The sequence below is a fragment of the Brachionichthys hirsutus genome, unplaced genomic scaffold (genome assembly GCF_040956055.1).
Source record: "Brachionichthys hirsutus isolate HB-005 unplaced genomic scaffold, CSIRO-AGI_Bhir_v1 contig_177, whole genome shotgun sequence".
NCBI lineage: Eukaryota > Metazoa > Chordata > Actinopteri > Lophiiformes > Brachionichthyidae > Brachionichthys > Brachionichthys hirsutus.
Genome location: NW_027180396.1, coordinates 1603 through 22738, shown reverse-complemented (window position 1 = coordinate 22738; position 21136 = coordinate 1603). Strand labels below are relative to the sequence as shown.

Below are 21136 nucleotides of genomic sequence, written 5' to 3'. Positions count from 1 at the left end.
AAACTAATTTAACTAAGAAAGGATACATTTAGAATTTGAATCTCCAGATGTAAGACGGCTTCTCATTCACCTTTATTTCTCTGGTTACTTTAAACACTTGATGGTTTACACACAAATTTCTAAAATCGAAGACACACGCTAAATAATAAATAATTATGCACTTTATTGTTACTTACTCCGCTATACTCCATTATATATCAAGAGTAGTTTATTTTGCAAAAATCATTTTTTTTAGCAGAGTGAAGCGTATGTGTCTTTCCATCTATAGCGTTTCTCTTTATATAACATTATATATCCATTTTACAATCCGTGAGGATTTATTCTGCATGATTTGTTGCAGAACTTAATGAAGTATCTTCACTTTGCAATATTACTACTTAATATAAGGATCTGAATCACAATTGGATCTCTAGTTTGAAAATATTATTTCTTATTTGTTTAATGCCAAGTATGCAGTAAATAGTGGTAATTTATCTACATTTTTTTTTATTTACTAAATGTTTTTGCATAAAAGCTTAAAGGGTCATATGATATAATGTCTGATGTATTCAATGACTTTGAAAAGACTCATTTGTTAATTAAATTCAGGTGCAGTATTATGTTGCACAGCCAAGTGTTGAGTGTAAATACAAAGCAGTGACCTCCTTGACGTTACCAAGGTGACCAATGTCACATGATCCAAAACAATAACAATGAAACAAGACTTTAAATCCAAAAAAAGATCTACTGCAAAGCTGGACTTAATGAAATACAATCATCAATCACTCACTTGCTGAACATTCCTGTTCAAGTTGGTAAAAGCTACTTTATTATTACAAGCCAAAAGAATCCACCCAATCAGGGAAAAGTAATGTACACTATACAGTGACAATAAATTACTGTTAATTACACACATGACAACAACACAGTACATTTGGCCAGTGCTGAAATAAGCATCTTAGCGTGCCCAGAAATGGAAGTTAACCTACAGTAGGCAATTTCATCCTCATTTACCGCTTTACATTTTGCGTCGTTTCGAAAGATTTATATTTTATTGATTTTTTAAAAATCTAATTTTTTACAGGAAGAACAGACCAAATTGGATCTTGTGTTTGCATATACAGCAACATTTCTAGGTTCAGGATATGACAAATAAATGCCTTGATATCTGTATCCTCATTAACAAAGTTTAATTAATTACAATTCATACGCATAGCAATTTATCTATTATCAATTTATTTGTCATGTTGTGGCCATATCTGCACAAACTGAAAGCAGGTGGTGATATTTCACAGACCAAATTGGATGAAGATCTGAAATCAGATGTAATGTGAATGGTACTTTCGCCTAGCCTCAAAGGGCGACTCCCACCAGTGGATCCAGTGATGCAAGGTGACTATCAGGCTAGTTAACTTACTGTACATTCAACAACAATCTTTGTTTTTCATGAATAATTGCAGAAATCCCAGAAAATGAAAGAAAAAGTTGACCTTTGTTCTTGAAGAAAAACATCTGTTTTCTTCTTTCGGTATTCTAATTTTTGCATTACCGTAGTGTATTTTGGGATTTCCCCTTATGGGACTAATAAAGGAATATCTTATCTTAAAAAGTGACTAAAACTCAATTATCATTAGTTAATGGATCAGGTTTGAAATAGTGTGATTACCACGGTTTAAATGACATGTATAGATGTCCAGGTTTAGGTGTGTTGAAGCAGCACGGTGGCACGAAGCAGTGACTGTTCTGCATCTGCTTCATCGTGCCCCTAAGATTTCATCCTCTTCTCCATTCTGAAACAAACAAACAAAACGACACAAACAAAAAAGTCAAAACACATAAGACAATAAGAGCTACCAACTCTTATCTTAAATCTTGTCATCAAATCAGGTGTGCTGCAGTTGTGTCACTTTGACATTAGACATTGACGTTCATCACATGAGAAAAGGAACATGGATGACATGACCCTGAACCTGTTTTGAACAGACAAGCTAAATGACAATGAAAGTAGTGTAATATAGTAACTAAAAAATGACTATGTAATTAAAAACTGCAGACTTTGGCAGAAACTCAGAAAGTTTGAGGAAATGTTTTAAAGGAACCCAGGAAAACGTTATGCAATGGTTCATGATACATCATTTCACAATACATAAATAAATAAAAGAATACTGATTACTTATATTTGATGAGACGACCGCCCTGAACGATCTGTGCTGCCTCGTTGGTTATATGGCAAGCAAACAACAGCCAATTGCGTGGCTGCACCTTGTAGGCAAACCTCATGAAGAGCAGTGAATAGCAGGTCAGTGCTGGGAGGGAGAAAACACAAAGACAAGTATAAAAACACTCTTATTTCTAAGTAATCCTGAGGTAATGCAGAAGTTACAACCGTAACCTGGTCTGTTTATGCGTCTGTGTCTCTTACCGAAGGTCATTCTGCCACTGATGATCTCAGGACTCTTCTTCATATCAGTTAAGGCAGCTATAGGAAGACCCCAGTTTGCTATTGGGCCCCAAAAATGCTGTACACACACACACAAAACGATAAAATACACCATAAACTTCATTAGCTCTGGCTATTTCTAGCCATTTGTGGTAAAGTAGAGTATGACTAAACAATACTAATAATTTTAATATTTGGCAACATCTATACTGTAAATTCCTGCATACAAGACTTTTGTCCAAAATATATAAGAAAAAAAAAGGAAATATTTGAAAATAATAAACACACAATGATTAATGTACTGTAGAGCACAATTATTAAACACAAACAATCACAACCAGATAAACCAAACATAATATTGGGAATGACAAATACAACGAGTACATACCGTGCTGCAGATTTATTTTCAGGGCAGCATAGAAGAGAAAAGAAAATACATAAAGACAAATTATCATATGCAGTTTATGCAGTTCACAAAGGACTAGAGAACTTGTACAATTAAAACAAAAGTGCTGCAATGGGCATAATCATGTTTTGTTTCTATACCAAAGTCTAGCATTTACCACAGAATTAATCAAATCAGTTGCTAAACATTATTACTGTATTTCATACAGCGGTAAAACACCCTAAGAAGCACTGGATGTGGTTCCAAAGGAAATAAAACCCACAATCTGGACTTGATGGAAAATAATAAGCGACATTTAAGGAGAATCTGGTGGATTACAGACTAGATTCCCAAATAATACAAGTACACAAATATCAATGGAAGACACCCGTCCTTCTGTATCAAATGTAAACAAAGACATTTGAAACATGACGCCGGTTTGCGGTCCTTAGAATCACGAACACCAACATCCTAACCATTTTGCTGCCGTTGTCTCAAAAGCCACATAAATGCAAACCAGCTCAATTCTACTGCCACTAACATTAATGGCGTTGTATCATTGCTATCATTGCACAAGCGAGTTTGACTGCAGTAAATGATTACAGGAAGCAAGGCCGCCCTTAAAGATTAGAAGAATAAGAAATCAATGCGACAAACAAATAATTGTTAAGATGCTTAACGTTTATCAAATCAGGACGATTCATTCAGTCGACCGATGCATTAGCTCAGGTTGCCGTGCAGCGATTTGTAAGAGAGCTAACACCTTTAGCATGTTTGCTAAGTGGAAAATAGCATCCTGTAGTTCTAAACTACGGAGCTAAACTAAACTACTGACCTCATCAAGTAATCCCTGAACTCTTTGCTCTTCAGGTGGTCGATAGCTTTCCGTGCCAGTGTCCCCGCCATTATTTAACGCGTGCTTGTTGTATTTAGCTCTGAAGAGTAAACCGCTCTGTGTTGAAGGGCGAGTGGAAACTTGCGCAAAGGACAACTGGGCAAAACACAACAGCGCTTTACGGCACTGTCGTAATTACGGCAGCGTCTCAGAGAGCTTCCTGCTTTCATCGGAGAAAGTTGATATTTTGTACAAAACGGACACTGCGTGATTTTTGTAGCAATAGATTTTAGATTTTTATTATTAATTATTATTATTATCGATCGTTTTATGATTTTTGTAGAGAGTTGTTTAGTCCCTAATATCTGCTGAGACTGGAGAGAGACTCCTCCCAAATCCAGCCCAAGTCCACTTTGGATTTTGTGTGTCTTTGTGTATTACACACACACACACACACACACATCCAGTCATATCAGAGATAATAGCAGTGGACATTAAAGTACAATGGGTGTGTGTGTGTGTGTGTGTGTGTGTTTATCAGTCCCATGCTAAAGGGAAGTGTCTGCACTGATTAAAGCGCAGGATGAGGCGGCATGTACCTGTTGAGGGGTAATCAGTTTATTTATTGTGCTATTTTACCCCAATCACAACCAGTGTGTGTGTGTGTGTGTGCATGCACTAGCAATCAAGCAGGCACGCTAACGTCACAACTGTGACACCCTAAAGCCCAACTTAACATGCCCACACCACTTTAAGAGATTTCTTTGATCAGAATACTCGTTGAACCGGTTCGACATCCATACTCGTTAAAGCCAGATATATTTTTTATTCATCAAAGTTACTGAACTGCTGTTCTGACTTCAACAATCCCTGTTTGTCTGCAGATATCAGTGAGCCAATGGTTTTGATGAAAGTGGCCTCCTAGTTTCATCAAAGAGTTTCCAGTCCGGCGTTTACAGCCACAACTGTGATTTACACAGAGGGAGACGCCACCACAGTGAGACAGACCTTTACGGACAGTTTAACTACTAGTTTTCCTTTTTTAATGATGCATTCTCAGTCTTGCTCTTTTTGATTGATTGAGTTCTGTGTTCAATTCACAACCCAGTTGTTTTGGTTGGCGATAGAAATAAGCATTGCCAAAAGAAATGAGACGGTTGCCCTTCTCACCCAGAGAATGTGCTACAGTAAAAGGGGATGGGGAATACAAGCTGGTCCACTAAGAAGACCCATCGCTACACATGTTTTTGTGTAGGCAGTGTAACACTGCTCCGTCTTACCAAAGTATTGTAACTTATAATACTCGCCCTTTGTCACCTGCAAACAAGATGCAGATCAAAGCAGATTTCTGGAGTTATTATCCTACCTTGTGTGTGTCCCCGCAATAAGCTCTGGGATTTCCCTGTTATCCCGACCTTTGACCATGACCTCATGTCCCCGCCTACCCAAACCTGCCTGCTTGTTAACCTGGTCGTCATGCATGTGACCTACCAGCACTTCAGAGGAAGTCCCCACACAAAGTCATCTGTGAAAGATTAAGGCGTTAAAGAGAGAAACAAGCGAGAAAGAAAGATGGGAATGAGAGTGCAGGAAAGGAAGAAAGAGATCCCTCAAGTCAAAGTGTCATGATTCATGTATTAACACAGGAATGCCATGGAGAAGTGGAAAAGGCATGGCCGTTTCCAGCAGCAGGGGGACAGCCTGAGCATGCAACTGATGATTGTGTTTACAGGAACATTTGCAGCAGAATTAATTCCATGTGCACGGCTGCATTCATCATCAAAGTGTTTTCACTTTCTGTGTAGTATTTACTTTAGTGTAGAAAATACCAGAAACATGTACTGTGTATAAAGTGAAAACAGGGCTTACACAAACACAGACTGAACCGTTACTCTTGTTAATACACGCTATTTCATCAATATGTATTTTGGATTGAATGCATATCTTCTGGAGTTGTTTTTCAGGTAATACCAATCCCACACCCCACACTCATATGGGCATTTCCCTCACATGCGTTGTGGAGCTGGAAGGCTGAGACCAATGACTGACGGTGAAAACAAAACAACATGTCTTAATTTTAACAATAGGAAGAGCAAACAATGGTTGCAGAAGGAAAGTATTCACCTTCTTCTAGCCATTTGGGGGGTCCTATACTGTAGAGAGCAGGCAGATCTGATGAGATGATTAGCAGCATGAGCTCATGAGAGGAGAAGGCTGGAATGAGCTGAGTCGGTGGATCAGACAGTCACACCCTGGGAAATGAAACCGTGTTATTTTCTGTTGTTGAAGGGTGAACATTGACTAAATCAGGATAGTAATTGTCTTCTGGCGTGAGTAGCACTCACCACGGCTCTGATGGACAAGAATTAATGCGCATTGCCACTAATAACAACAAAAGAATTTCTGATGAAAAAGTAACTTATATATTTAAGGCACGTCTGACCTTGGAGACAGTGGTGAGAGCCCAACAACACGGGGAGCAATTTAGATGGTTGACATTCAACCATGATTATAATTTGGGCTCAAACACAAAACACCACAACATGGAATGAATCTATGCTGCCAAAACAGGAGGACTCTCCAGTTACACCCATGCCATGTGTAGTAAGAGAGGGGTTTGCTGGGTCTTCTTTTGATGCTGTGCAGCCCAGTAAAAGAACTTACGATGCCTTTTGACAACGTTTTTAAAGCTTTAATGTACATGCAAAACATTTCACTGCATGGACATGCACAGACGGAGACAGTGTGGGACATTCTTTCATTTCATCTGCTGAAATATTATTGATATGAGATGAGCAAAAATAAAACAAGAAAAAAATCCATCCATCCGTCCGCTTGTCCGTCCATCCATCCATGTGTGTGGTCTTCCTGTCCAGAATTTCAGTGATATAGCAGATCAAACGTGGTAGCCCAGATGGCCTTCTCTTTAGCCACATTCTGCAGGTCTTTCTAAAGGACGCAAACAAGACCTGAGGCCAGATGGGATAGCCCACCCCGGGACAGCATCTCCTTCCACATGAATGGAAGTGAAGGCGTTTTTCTCAAATGTATGAATCCCCTCAACCAACTTATTTACAATGAAAAAGTGATTCTACTTTGAGCTATGTAGGTCCGAGGGTTCATATATTTCCTATGCCATTAAAAGTGTCTTTTAACTCTTCATTGGGCAAGTGTCTAATCTGATCTAATCTATATGACATTGAAAAATACTGAAAATGTTACAACGGAAATCAAGTTTTGCTATGTCCTGCCCCTGCCAATGAGAGTTGGAAGAGGTAATGTGATTTCTTGTGTTTGTTTTGTGTGTGTTTGCTCGTAAGGAGTTTTGATTCAAACTGATTTGAACACATTTAAATTGAATTCTGTTTAAATCTGGGCCTTGGGGAGAGGAGCAGGTTTTGAAGCTTATCCAGAAAGGTTTGGGTCCAGGATTTATTTTTTCCCCACAAATCCTACTATGGTGACGCCATGACCCAGCCTACTTCCCTGCCTCTTGTTGGCTTGGTATTACGTTTCTCACATAGTCAAAGTTCTTTCAGTGAAGTGCTATACTTGAAAAATGTCATCACCATGCCAAACAATTCAGAAGCGGAGGAGGGCCGTTTATGATGTCACCATAGTAGGTGGTAAATGATGTGCTCTCCAAGTGCCCTCTGGTTGTTTATGTGGTGACTGAAGGCATTTTGTGGAGTTGTATACCACTTTGTTGAATACTAATTTGGAGTTTAACATTTCCTGTCTGCATTATTCAATATTTTGTAACCCTCATCTCTTTGTCACTGCAAATGTGAAAGCAAATCAATACTCTGAGGTAATGATGTTTTTACATAATCACATCACAAGAACTCAGAAACGACTATTAATCTATTCATTTGTTAATTCGCCTGTTTTTGATGCCCCTTTACAGCACATTCCTTGAGATCGGACAGTTTGCAGAGCCCCCCACCAAGTATTCATTAAAGAGGTGGGGGTCCCAGGAGAAATATCTCAGAGGAGATGGGCTGACATATGGTGAGCAGACTACTGCACTGGGTGGAGCAGGGTGTGTGTGTGTGTGTGTGTGGCGGGTAGGTGGGGCTGCTGAATGGTCTGACTGGGGATACAAATGAATAGACAAGTGGTTAGACAGTTGAAACTGAATATTCATTTCCACTGTGTGTGTGCGTGTGTGTGTGTGTGTGTGTGCGTGTGTGTGTGTTTCCGTATCTGGCTGTCAGCACAAATTAGATTATGCACGTCTGTTTTCATGATTAACCAACTGAATTAAAAGTATAACTACTGTATAGCCAATTTTCAAAGTATATTTTAGCTTAACCGTTTTTAAATATACATAACGATTCAAAAGTCAGAAAATATTTTTTCATTATTCAGTGATTATAACGAAGGATAACTAACCTGAAGTCTTTGGGAGCTTCTTTTAGATAATTCAAAAACATGAAAACACACTTTTTTATAAGAGCGACAGGAATTCCAGCAAAGCTGCTCAGTTTCAATTACCTCCAAAAGTTGGATTATTCTTTAGGTTCCTCACCCTTTGTCTCCAAAGGATTTCATAAAAAAATCTGTTCAACAGTCCTGCCGACAATTTAAAGTAATCATTGCCGATCTTTATAATAGAGTTCAAATTGCGGTTCTAAACGTCCATTTTGTCTCCTTCAAACCTGAAGAACTCGGCTAAAGCGTTTTAAAAAAGTGTGTGTGAATGCAGAGATTAAAGTAAAAATAGAATAATGTATAGGAACCTTGAAGGGTCAACCTCATTTCATCAACATGTGGGAATTCCTTCAGCTTTCCAGTCAATTCCTAAACATAAACATATCCAACCCCACACAGAGAGAGAGAGAGAGAGAGAGAGAGAGAGAGGGAGGGAGGGAGGGAGAGCGAGCCAGGGGTTGCTTGACAGGCTATTTGACTGAATTGCCTATTGCCATGGTTACAGCAGCACTCCATCAGTCCATTCAAGGAACAGATGGCCGATGTGCAACAGGAGGCATATGTTTCAGTGAACACACACACACACACACACACACACACTGGTATCCACACGAGGAGAGGCACACAGTCCCGACTCCTACAACACTCTCTGTCTTACACACACACAGACACACACTTGGATGCGCTCTTACTCAGAGGGAGGGTATTAAACAACCAGCAGCATATGTTCCACTAGTCAGGGAGCATTCATTCAAAAACAGAGAGGGAGAAGAGGAGGAGGGAAGGGGCCTGTGCAGGGGCGAAAGATGGCGATAGACCAAAGGCCACTACGTCCATGTATCTTCTCCGAGGTCGACCTCCTTGATGGATGTAACAAATCTGTTGACCTGCTCCGGCGTGGAATCGACTTAGCTATAATACGACACTTGTTAGAAATCTCTATCTCTAATATTAAATGCACAGTATTCCAAAACGCAAGTGTACCCCCATTTTCTCCAAAACATTGTGATAATATCCTCAATCCGGATCCAATCCGGATGACATTCGGTGGTAAAATAGAGGTTCCCACCCTACATGATTGTGTAAAATTCCATAAACATAGATTAATAATCAACCGACATATCGAGGAACAGATTTTGAAGTTCCATTAACTGAAAAACTGTCAAAGAGATCCAGATTCCAGGATCGCTTCTGGATCATCCCCGAAGATTCCCATTTACTGTAAATCTCATCAAGATCCATCTGTAATGTTTTGAGTTATCTTGCTAACAGACAGACAGACAGATAAAAGCTGGCAAAAACATACCGTCCTTGCCGGGGGTAATAATAGAGTTTGATATGAACCTCTTTCTCTATTAGCGTCCAGTAAATCATATCACATGCAGAAACTCTGTTTGCTTAAATTTGCTTTGTACATGTCACAAATAGCATCGCTTTATAGAGGTGTAGAGATTTCCCGCACTGATATCCCATTTCAGGTAATATTTGACGCAGCCTTTTTTTTTGTCTGTGCAATTAAACGGATTTTGCCACTGGCTATACACAGCTTTTCGGATTTTTGCCCTTTAAGTGTCCCTGATGAGAAGGAAAAACAGATTTGAGGATCAGCCATTAATCCACTTCTTAGTCTCTGTTTGATTTAGCTCATTTCTGAGCCACTCTAGTTTTAGTGAATTCACACAAACGCTGTTCATCTTCTTCACAATAAGGAGAGATACTGCAGATAAAGGAAGGGGTTTTAAATTATTTACTTTGAAGTACCTCTACAAGATTATTCGGAGATGACAAACTGAAGTTAAAATGCCAGATTAAATCCTAATCCCTCCAATCTGTCGAATCTTGATCCCCGTTTCTCTTCCTACTGCATCCTTTAGACAAACATTCCTGGCAGGTAATTTCCTAATCCGTTTGCTTAAAGAAATGTGATTCCTTCACTCCTTTCACCGCATCTTTCCCATCCTCCAAACTTGTCAAATCCTCGCTTTTTAATCTTCCACTTCACTCCCCTCTGTTCACATTCATGTTACATTCCGGGTGGAGGAGGCTGTGACCATCTGAGTGGAGACAGGAAAACACAACAGGTCAGGTATACAGAACAGAATAAACACTGGAGGAAAAGACATTTCAGCTCCATGCTGGAATTACCGCGGTGCCAGTCGGTATCTTCCTCCAGTGCAGTGTGGTCGTCTTCTGGATTGTTTTGGAGGTCCTCCATCATTATAGAAATGAGGTTGGGAGTGAAAAAGATGACTTCCTCTCAATCCTCCTCCTCCTTCCCAACGTCTATCTCTGAATTGGCTTTGATCTTGCCTCTTGTTGTCTCTTGTTGTCTCTGCCATTTCCATTTCCCTCCACCTCTCACCGTCACCTGTTGCCTGATCTGAAAGTAAGAAATAACAAACAAACAAAATTAGCCTTAAAATGAATACGTGCTGATGACATTCTCTTCATTTGGAAATTAAAGAGATAGATAGAGAAAACTTTATCAACTCCTCGGGGAAATTAGGGTTCCAGCAGCATCACTGAGCACACAGAGTAGTAGAGTAGAGACGTTTAAAATATACAGCAAAATAAGACTACAAATAAGCATAAATACAACTGATTTTAAAACCATTTTAAAAATGCTTTTAAACATGTAAAAACTCGAACAAAGAAAAAAATCTGATTTCTAGGACAAGCAGGCAGAGGAGATATTTGCTGAGGAGACTAAACATCAGGCCTGATTCCAAACAGAAACCAAACCGGGCCCTCAATGATACCACATAGCGCCACCACTGCTCTCACGCAAACTCGTACCCTCTGTGCCTCTCTCTCCAACACACACACACACACACACACACACACACACACGCTCCATATCCCCACAATTCTGTAGTAATGACTGGTGTCTGCGTCTGGCAGAAACAAAACACTGAGGTACAGAGAGTGCACAGCCCTCCATCTGTAAAACCAGAAGCATCCTCATGAGACCCACAAGGGTTGACTTGGGCAAAAAGCAGACAGTTTGGCGCAATTCTGAGACTATGCGCCAACATGGCGCACAAAGAACCGCCCTCAAAGGGTTTGTAAGTCACAGGGTTCAATAGAAACTACAGGCTCACATTTCATGCGCTACTGCTGAGTCGTCTTCCGAGACGAACCGCTCTCTGGCACCAACAAGGGCACAGTGGCACGTCTCGTCCACCGACAGACGGCATTAACATGCAGTGCAGATGAATGAAGAGGAATGGAAGAGTATGCCTATCGCACAAGCACACTAACATATCCAGGGAGGTGTCGCCGTTAAAAACACGAGAAGGCTGCCCCAGCGGTACAAAATAATGAAAAGAAAAAGAGAATGAGAGATAAATAAAAGGAGGACGACGGTGGGGAAGGGGAGCGTACGAGGGGAGGGAAGTCTGTAATCAGTTAGCCTTGATATGCGTCTTAAAATAGAGCTCTCTCAGCCTATAAACAGAAACCTACTATTACTAGTGCACTGACAAAGCAAGTCTCGGTTCCAAGCATGCACGCATGCACGTGTATGCGCGCACACACACTGTGGTGCGCTCGAAGGCCACAGCACACATGGAGCTCATTACTGCACGGCCCTCTGGGTAATGTGGTACTCTGAGGGACACCGGAGAACTACAACCACAGACAGATTATCGTTCTGATTCTTTTCGTTTGTTTGTCCAGGAGAATTTTCCTCAATTTCCAAGATGGGTGATTTTCTTCTGCTGCTCAGATCTCAGGCGGCCTCCTGAGGTCTCTATTCTTTGAGCAGTGATCATGAACAAAATACCGAACTAAACTACCTGAAATACCGCAGAGAAATTAACGTTACTTTGGTGCTGCTTGTGTTTGGCATTTTGTCTCTGCATTGGAACATTTACAGCATAGAAGGAGATTTAAAACGAGAGAGAGAGAGAGAGAGAGCTTCCCAGTCAGATTTGCATTGAGGACATTGCGGTTACATGGAATTCTTCTTTCCCATTGGGCCACCAGCGCACTAGAAACATCATAACATTTCTTAATTTAGTTTTTTTTTTTCCTTCCTCCCTAACCTTTGTTTAAGCGTGATGGCCACAAGCTCAAAACCTTTTCTAAACTAAAATGGTAGCATATTTAGGTTAAATGACACCAAACAGAAGGTTGGGTAAGAGGAAGGAGATAAAAATGTAGGAAAGAAAATTCATCCTAAAAAGACAGCATTCTGAGTAGAGGAAACATTACTGCATCTGGGGAAAATGAAAAGTTAGAAAGCATCACAAGCTATCTTAACTATTTTAGATTTGAATTCAAAGCCAGGATGTATTATAGCAGTTTGAGGTTAATTCCTTTCCAGACCATATTTGACATGTTATTATACAAACAAATGTTTTTAAATCCATTTGGATGTTGCTAATATCTAAATCAGAATGTATATTTACAAAGAAGAATATTATGCAAAACACATTTTCTGCCTTTTGTTCTTCCTAATTGAGCAGATAAAAATAGAATTCGAACAAAATGATCAACTTGATTGTGAAATGATGAACGTGACTAATCTTGATGCTATTGAAATGTTAAAACAGAGAGAGTCTGATCGCAGGCGGGTCTATATGAAGACAGGTCTGTCAGTCATGTCTCACCTGAGTGTCCTGCTGTGGGTTTATGACTTTTTTCTGCTGCTTTTCTCCCAGAATGCAGGATTCTGCCTCGCTTCCTGCAGGCTTCCATTAGTTTTTCTCTCAGGCAGACAAACAGCGACAAACAAGACGGCTGGAGAGAAAGACAAGCAGAAAAAATTCACTTTGGATTGCACAGAAACAAAACTGTGCTGTTCATATGTTGTAAATACACAAACAGCATACAAGTACATGAGTTCGAACTTTGCCACGTTGCTTCTCTCACTACAATTTCACAACCTTTACACTCACAATCCCTTTTTTGTGTTTCCACTCACGCTGTTGTCCAGCAACACTGTTTTCTCTGTGTCGTTGTGTGCCAGCAGGTACTTTGAGTGGAACAGCCGTCCGTCGAAGCTGTGCCAAGGCATCAGGGCAGCGCTGGGCAGCGGGCAGCCGCTGGCACAGTTTGCGCCGAGCAGGTGGCTCAGCCCTCTGACATAGAGAGACCCCAGCTGCACCGCGCGACTAGAGATGAAAGGCAGCTGAGGGCAAAGGAAGAAAATAACATCAGGGTTTACATTTCGTTGGAAATCCATTTTTATTTTGAGGATTGATACTGATACCACGAGTGCAGCTAAAGCGACTCGCGTTTGAGCCGCCAGCTGCTCGTCCTTTACTTCACCGCACAAGACAATAAAATCAGCTCAAAGGTTCACAAAGCAAAAAGGGAGAAGTGGCATTAAAATCACATCAGCCGGTAGGAGGAGGATTTATATATATATTGTTATTATTATTTATATATCATGTATGCTATTTAGAAATGTTGACAACAAGTTTGTGTAGGTTTGGATCTTCGGCCAAGTGAAAGCTGAACGCTTTCAACACTGATGAAGCTACAGATACAGATTCTGGATCACTTTTTATTACTCCACGAAGGCGGAGGTAATAAATTTCTAAAATTTGAAAGAGTTTGTCTGACAGCTGCAGTGTTTTCTGTGAATAATACACAACCGGTGCTTTATAGAGTCGCAATAGGAACAAGAACAAAAAACCTTTGTTAATGTTGTTTTCTTTTGAAGTTTGGGGGTGTGACCAATGTCATACCAAAAATAAAGAAGCAAAATGGGATGATTTAAAGCTGCATGCCCTCTGCTACAATTAAAAAAAAAAGTCCCACCCCAGTGGTTAAAGAAATATTTTAAGCCAGAGTTTAATGGTTTCTTGGCTTCCACATGCCCGACCCTCCCACTAAACGATCTCTGATGAAAACATAACCTCCCTGGTTGAGGTAACACACCCACAGGTTGATAGGTAACTCCATAAAGATAACATTTAATGTCAAATCACTGAGAAGAAACGGCAGCAGGGAGGAGAAACAAGAAACTTGAAGAGGACAATAAAAAAAGGAGGACGAGGGCGAAGGGAGCAAGCTAACGGTAACAACAGCAGGCAGATGTCCTGCGTGTGCGTGTATGTGTGTGTGTGTGTGTGTGTGTGTGCGTGTGTGCGTGCGTGCTTTCAGCTCTCACCTGTCCTCCGGCAGATAGCACTACTGATAATGGCGATTATGTGTATACACACACACACACACGCAGACAGTTACAGACACACACACTCAGACAGCCCTGCCTGCCACCTGCTTCCAGTCAAACACAGCTTTACCTTCTGGAACAATGGCCTGAAGGAGCACACAAACACACAAAGAGAGAAAAACACACAGAGCAACCCGAAGACAGAAAAAGAAAAAGTAGTAAAGTGTCAAAAGTGAAAGATCATGAGAACACACAAAGAGAGAGAGAGAGAAAGAAAGACACAAGTGTGTGTGTGTGTGTGTGTGTGTGTGTCCGTCCAGCGGGGTGGAGCGTGCTTGGTGTAAATAGCTCCATGTGGTGAGCGTTAGCCAAGACAGACAGGCTGCTGTCGCCAGCACACTGTCAGACACGCACGCACGCACACACACACACACACACACACACAGTCCCATGGGGAGGAATGTTGAAATGAAACTGATGCATCCCAAAAGCTACCCACAAACCCTTTCTCCTAAACAGACACACACACACAAATGGTGTGACACATATTATATATTCTTATCTTTGTTTTCTCTTTGTGTGTGAAACTGAATATTCATTTCCACTGTTGGTGTGTGTGTGTGTTGGGGGGGGGGGGGGTATGAAGTTAAACTCATGCTCTGACCCTCCCCCAGACAGTAAAGTCAAATCAACAACAAGCACTAATGATTATGTAAAACAGACAAACAGCTCAAATACAAATTGTTACACACAAGTATGATAAATAAATGGAACCACAGCAAGGCAGCAGGCAGCGCGTCCCTTAACTGGGAAGCACGATTCTTCTCCGTTCATTAGTCAGATCAGCCAAGATCACTGAAGGCGCAGTGAGACGACGGGGGTATGACTGACTGGCTGAATGATCGATTCAGATCCAAATTAGAAATTCTATCTACACATTTAAACTGTGAAAAAACTCATTTTCACTGACATTATATTTTTCTGTATTTTATCTACTAAAGAGGAGCTGCACTTAAAGTTCCCATTATTTGATCATCAGCTATAAAGAAAAGACAGTAATAATGATCACAAATTGACTTCAGTTACCTCAGCTGTTGCAGCGATACCGCAGCAAAGCATCTCTTTCACATTGTGTCTGCAAAATTGTACGATTTCATTTTTCAAATGCACGTAAAAAAAAAATTTAAACCAGGAAACGGAACCTTTTTAAATTCTAAAATAGTGAGAAATTGGCTTGATTTTTTTCAAAAACTTACAAAAAGTCATCTTTGCAACCACATTTATTAAAAAGAAATTGTTTGTTTGGGACTCCGTTTTGTCAATGAAGACATTTTTCTGAGCCGGGTTTTCCACAACGTGTTTACTGTAAACTTTTCATTTTGTCTTTATGCAAGAGGAAACTACTCTCAGGTTTATGGGGACAAAACATTTGGATGAAAGTTCAAAAATGGATTTGCTCTTTTTCAAAACCAGTAAAAAAAAAATCTTCTAAAAAAATAAATAAAATCATTGTGTTGCTTGTGTTTACACCTGCTTCTGACCTTGATCTGTTGAAGCTCCTGGGGGGATTTTAGTCTCAGACACACAGCCTGACTCAGGTAAGCATCTACGTCCTCCTCAGACAACGTCTGAACCTAAAAACACACACACACACACACACAAATACATGGTTAGCCGATGCAGTCACACCCCGATGCGGCTTCTGTCTGGGTCCGTTTGTATTGTCTGCTCTCTGTGCGACAACTCAACAGAGAAAGAAATGATGCTCAGTGCGGAAACAATGCTGCCCAGTTGTTTACAACACAAACAAACCCCGTAGCGGTTTAGGAACGAGGGAATGCGAATGCAGTCCTGATCTGACAACAATAGCTCATGTTGTCTGTTAGCCCGTCCACTCGTCTAATGGTCCGTCAGAGCAGCTCTCCTGCCTGTCTGTCATTTAAATAACTGGCTCCAAGTGCCAAGTCTGTCTGCTCGAACTAACGGTCTGGAAAGATGCCTGACGGTCTTCCCTTCCTTGAGAGGATCAATTCTGTCTTTCTGAAAGGGTGTGTCGAGTCAATTTCGGTTTGTAAAGTCGAGTCCAACTGGCAAAGATGAAGGGTTACGAATCCACTTTTAAGTGTTTACCTTGGTAGCTTGAGCTGACATGACAGGTGGATTAACAAGATACATGAAACTTTTGGAACCGATCTGTATCACCATCTCAGCTACACGCTGGTGGAAGCAGGCAGGTTTCCAGCCCTGTTTGTTTCTGTATAGCAGCTGGGAGAAGGCTGCTATATTGCACACACTGATAAATGCAATCCCTCCAATATCATGTGTCATCCAGATCCATGAGTTATTCTCTGACATATTAAAGAACACGTCAAAGTATCTACTGTATAATTGTTGTTTAGCTCCTGTAAAATGTGAAACCGCACCTTTACCCAGGTGATCTGATCCTGTGATCTCTGTTGCGTTGCAGCTCAGTCATATGACGTCAAAGCACAAATCTCTGCGCTCTCTCTCAGAAAACAAGGTGTTTCACCGGGATTACAAGGAGAAACAACAGTTTATAATGTCAACTTTGCAACGGAAAATACCGACCCAATTGTTCCAAGATGAATAAAGAAACAGCTCGTGAGATATTGAAATCCCCCTGGATGGTTATCAGAGCGCTTGTTGACGTAAAAGCTGACGTGGATGATGCGGACTGCCGTGTGTAACAAACACTTGATGACAAATGAGACCATCAACAAGTCGTGTTTAACTTCATTGCAGGCTGGCAAATGGAGAATAATTGTTGTATATGTTGCAGAGTTTAAAGCCCGAATCAAAAGCAGTGTTTAACGGTCATCAAATAAATGTGTCCTTTTGACTCGTGTTGACAGAAATCACCAGGTGCAGCCTTGCTGCCCAAACACTGACTATTATCATGACTGAAATGCAAGCCGACTTCAATGTGTTCAAGGGCTCTCATTTAAGAGCTCAACGTATTGATTGTAGGCTGAGATGCAAATGGGCAGCCCCACCGGCGAAAACCAAAACAGTCATATGAACCAGCGGTGGCGATGTTTTTCAGCAACGCCCAGGCTGAAGTAGAGCAAACGGTAATTTAGCATCAGAGTAGACACTCAGTGTCATTTACAATCAGTTACAAATAACTACTTTATGATTGTTTCTATGTACCGGTACATAAATGTACTGACTGACAAATGAATGTGATTCATGAAAACAAATAAACATTGTATGTACCGGTAGAAATCGCAGATGTGGATTTTTGACATCTATTTCTAAAAGATTACACGTTTATACATCTAGATTATGACGCGTGTTTTCCTTATTTTTGTTACACTTTGGAGTGGAATCAATACCAACAAAAAAATTAAAAGCAAAGCAAAAAGAAAATATCCGCATTACTTGGAGGACTGTGTAAGTGACCAGGCATAAAGCAGCCAACAGAGAGTCTTCAATAGCTCCACGCAGCTCAGAGAAGTCAAGGCAGTCAAAGATCGACAGGAAGGATGTCAGACGAAGAGCTGAAACCTCAGGACCAGAAGAAAACCACAGCAAGTCCAGACTGGGAATGTCACCTGCAACATTGGGACAGCAAGACAAAATGCTGCCAGTCAACAGAAGTAAAAACACATGGAATGCCGCGTGTGTGACATATTAAGCAGAACAAGTTCTCAAAGTTATTTTGGTGGCTAATGATCACGAATAGCTTTGTCACTATTTAATTAAGCAGTAATTTGCTGCTGTAACGAGATGGAAATGAGATTTCGTCTCATACCAGAGGCAGTACATGGGAGACCGGCTAAGAGAGGGCGGACAACGTCGGCTTCCTGCAGAGGGTTTCCAGGGTAGACAAACCATTCCTTCACAGCAGGGAGGTCAGCATTGCTGCCTGAAAACACACAATTTAAAAAGTAATTACTTTGCAACACCAGTTTGAAGGACACAGAACTGTGTCGCCACAGCATGTGCATTTAAGATGTTGAATGCACGAATGCGTGCAACCATTCCAATGTATTGTCATACCATCATGGCCGTGCAACAACAACAGGCCATAAATAAGCTGCCTGCAGCGTTTGTAGACGAGGGCCTGAGGTATCAACTCGGTGTCCTCCTCATCCTCCAGAGTGTTGCTACATTCAGTGACTCCCTCGCACAGGACGCTGTAAACCATGAAACCCTCTCCTGCTACATGCTTCTCTCTACACGCCTGTGGAAAACATCAAGTAACACAAATGACTTGCTAGCATGGCATTCGGTTGTCTCAAAATGAAGACGGCAAAATGAGGCGGAGGACATACCTTTAATATGTCCGGACTAACATATTTCTCAAAGGCAGGGGTAGAGGGAAGCGCAGGGATGTCACCTCGCTGAAGGGCTTCCTGTCCAGGCAGTAAGTAGCAGCAAATTCCCTTCTTCAGAATCTCTCTCTGGAAAGCTGAGAGATTCAGAGATTGTGGGATCAGACCTTTCTCTCTCTCCTGCCCGTCCCACACCGAGCTCACAAGGTGGGATACTGCAAGCACCATCTGCCCCTGAGAAACTCCAGGGTGTGGGGCAGGTTTGTTTCTCCTTGGGGGGGTAACAAAAAATGGCAGTTAGTATTTTATTATATTCATTTTCTTAGAACTAAATTCAGACAATGACAAAGATAATGAGAAATGATGGCAAATAACAATAAGCAGCAGACCCTAAACTAAAAGGTCCAGACACCTGTATGCTGCCGTAGCTTCATTCCTGATGTTCTGCATCCACTCCTCCGACACTACATCATTACCAAGGAGACAGGCCAACAGCGGAAGCTGCGCAACAGTCAAGCCAACGCTTCTGCAGAACCGCCGTCGATCATACAGGACCGTAGTGAGGCTCCCTATCTGGAGCTTTGCCACAGACAAGTAGGGGGCGCTTTAACAAATAAAACACACTGTTATTTATATCGGACACATTTATCAACATGAGCAACAACGCAAACGGCCAGAAACTATCGATTGATCATCGAATTCCGCAGTGCGATTCATTCTGCAGCACTTTAAAAAGTATATTTTTTAAAAACAGAAGTTTAATAGTGCAATGTGATAATCTGAGCAAAACCTGTCATATATGATGAAGTCTGAGTCCTGGCCCAGAATGCCCATACAGTTGTGCTGACAGGCGTAGCTGGCAATCTCATAGTCAGCCTCCTGGATTGAGGAAAATACCTCCTGACCCAAAGACCTTTAAAGAGCAAGACAAGCTACATTAATGCAATAATATCAAAAGAATAATTTCATATTAAGAGAAAAATAGAAAAACATCACTTCTTTATAGCACATTATTAACTGCATGATTGTGGGGTACACATTATGTACAAGAGTGTGGCTGTGTTTTATTTCCTAACCTGAGAGCAAAGGATGTGAAAGTTGCCAGACCAGAAGGAAGACAGAAGAGCTCTCTGCCAGGCTGCTGCCCACGTGCCTTCATGTAAAGAAATATTTTACTAATTTCCCCTTTCACTCTGCGTCTTCTCTTCACCTGTGGACAGGAGAGGATGTCGTAAACCAGAGATGAGGATGTAAGTAAAATAACAAGATGTTTTTGTGTGTTCGGCTTTCAAGCTCTGAAGGCTAAGAAATTATTATCAGAGAATGACGTTGGTGCTAAAAAAAAATCTAACAAATGCTATAAGCTGACATGAGTAGAGTAACAGTCTATCAAGAGGTGGGAATATAAGATGTGTTTAAAAAATATAAAATAAAAAGAAGAATTGAACACCACAGGTTTACGGTTTCTTCTCTCACCCACTCTGCTCTCTTCTGCTCCTTCACCAATCCGTCAAAAAAAAAGACCAGCCTGATGCCTGCCGAGGTGAAGGCCCCCACCCAGCTCCTCAGCACATCCATGTATTCCCTCCACTGGCCCCCACATACCCAGTCCTTACATGAGTACCAGTGGCGCAGGCAGGCCATACCATCCACAGCGATTATTGGGCCTTTAAGTAAGAAAGTACCGGTAATTAGTCACAGTTTTTGGATCACCCCCCCATGGACAAGATCGACATATTGCATTTCAAGGCAATTTCATTATCTAAATATCTCAACATTCCTGGTTTACATACATACGTCACATACATGATTAATAGTACGCTTAGTTATAATGTAAAGAGAATGTCTGGTTGCTCCATCACAAATTACTATCACGACATAACAAGAAGCAAGCACTAAACGAGTCATCCATTCATAATATGCTTTAGAATCTGGTATTACAGAAAATAATTTGTTGATAGCTCATGATCTAGGATAATAAAGAGTTTTGCTTCGTTGCATCTCCTCCCCAAACTATAAGGAAGGAGTACAGCTAGTGGAAGCCTAAACTTCACACCATGGATGATTTCTTTGTCACGCTTGTACACTGAAACTCAACCGGTCGTGTTCGGTGAGGCTGCGCGGTCCTGGTTGCTCCTGGCAACATGCTGTGCAGCCATTTCTCTCAGGTTTACGCTCACGCAGGCTTCTGGACAGCAGCGTTCCACAAAGGACTGAAGACCTTTCACGCCCATTCCTGCAGAAATAGACCAGATGAAGACAGCAGGAGTTCATTCACAAGAAGCTGCGGAGGTACCTGCACAAGAAGCTGCATTTGACACTGTTCGTGACATCTGCCATTTTAGACTGATACTGCAAACACACTTGCACCATGACAGGTAGCATCGAGCCACTAAGCTGCATTCCGAAGCTGCAGCGTTTCCTGTTCGTGCGCGCGAAACGTGTTAAATAGAAGTTACTGTCTGTAAATGCGTTTTCCATTTGTTATTGCGTCACACAACAAGCACTTACTATAAAGTCAAGGCGTGCACGAGCAGCAGTGTGTGTACCCGTGTTGTGTTTTCTTGGTTCAAATTCAACATTACTTCCGGTGTTTCGCGTCAAACGTCATCACGCTGCAAAACAAAAGCCACGTGCTCGG

General features: G+C 41.2%; 2 protein-coding genes across 2 annotated transcripts; both read right to left on the bottom strand.

Moving 5' to 3' along the window:
• Window positions 1–765: 765 nt before the first annotated feature.
• LOC137914598 (mitochondrial pyruvate carrier 1-like) lies at window positions 766–3794 on the bottom strand. Its single transcript, XM_068758114.1, has 4 exons — window positions 3636–3794; window positions 2402–2498; window positions 2153–2285; window positions 766–1769 (listed from the first exon to the last, which is right to left on the bottom strand). Exons 1-4 carry the CDS (start codon window positions 3708–3710, stop codon window positions 1745–1747), a joined length of 330 nt encoding a protein of 109 aa, XP_068614215.1. The 5' UTR covers window positions 3711–3794; the 3' UTR covers window positions 766–1744.
• Window positions 3795–10096: 6302 nt separating this feature from the next.
• Window positions 10097–20729, bottom strand: LOC137914603 (constitutive coactivator of peroxisome proliferator-activated receptor gamma-like). The gene is made up of 14 exons (XM_068758120.1): window positions 20594–20729; window positions 19972–20162; window positions 19572–19705; window positions 19286–19408; window positions 18908–19099; window positions 18496–18766; window positions 18221–18404; window positions 17985–18086; window positions 17600–17772; window positions 15739–15831; window positions 13001–13207; window positions 12687–12816; window positions 10219–10453; window positions 10097–10127 (listed from the first exon to the last, which is right to left on the bottom strand). The coding sequence occupies exons 1-14, from the start codon at window positions 20727–20729 to the stop codon at window positions 10097–10099; spliced, it is 2202 nt and encodes a 733-aa protein (XP_068614221.1).
• Between the last annotated feature and the right edge of the window lie 407 nt (window positions 20730–21136).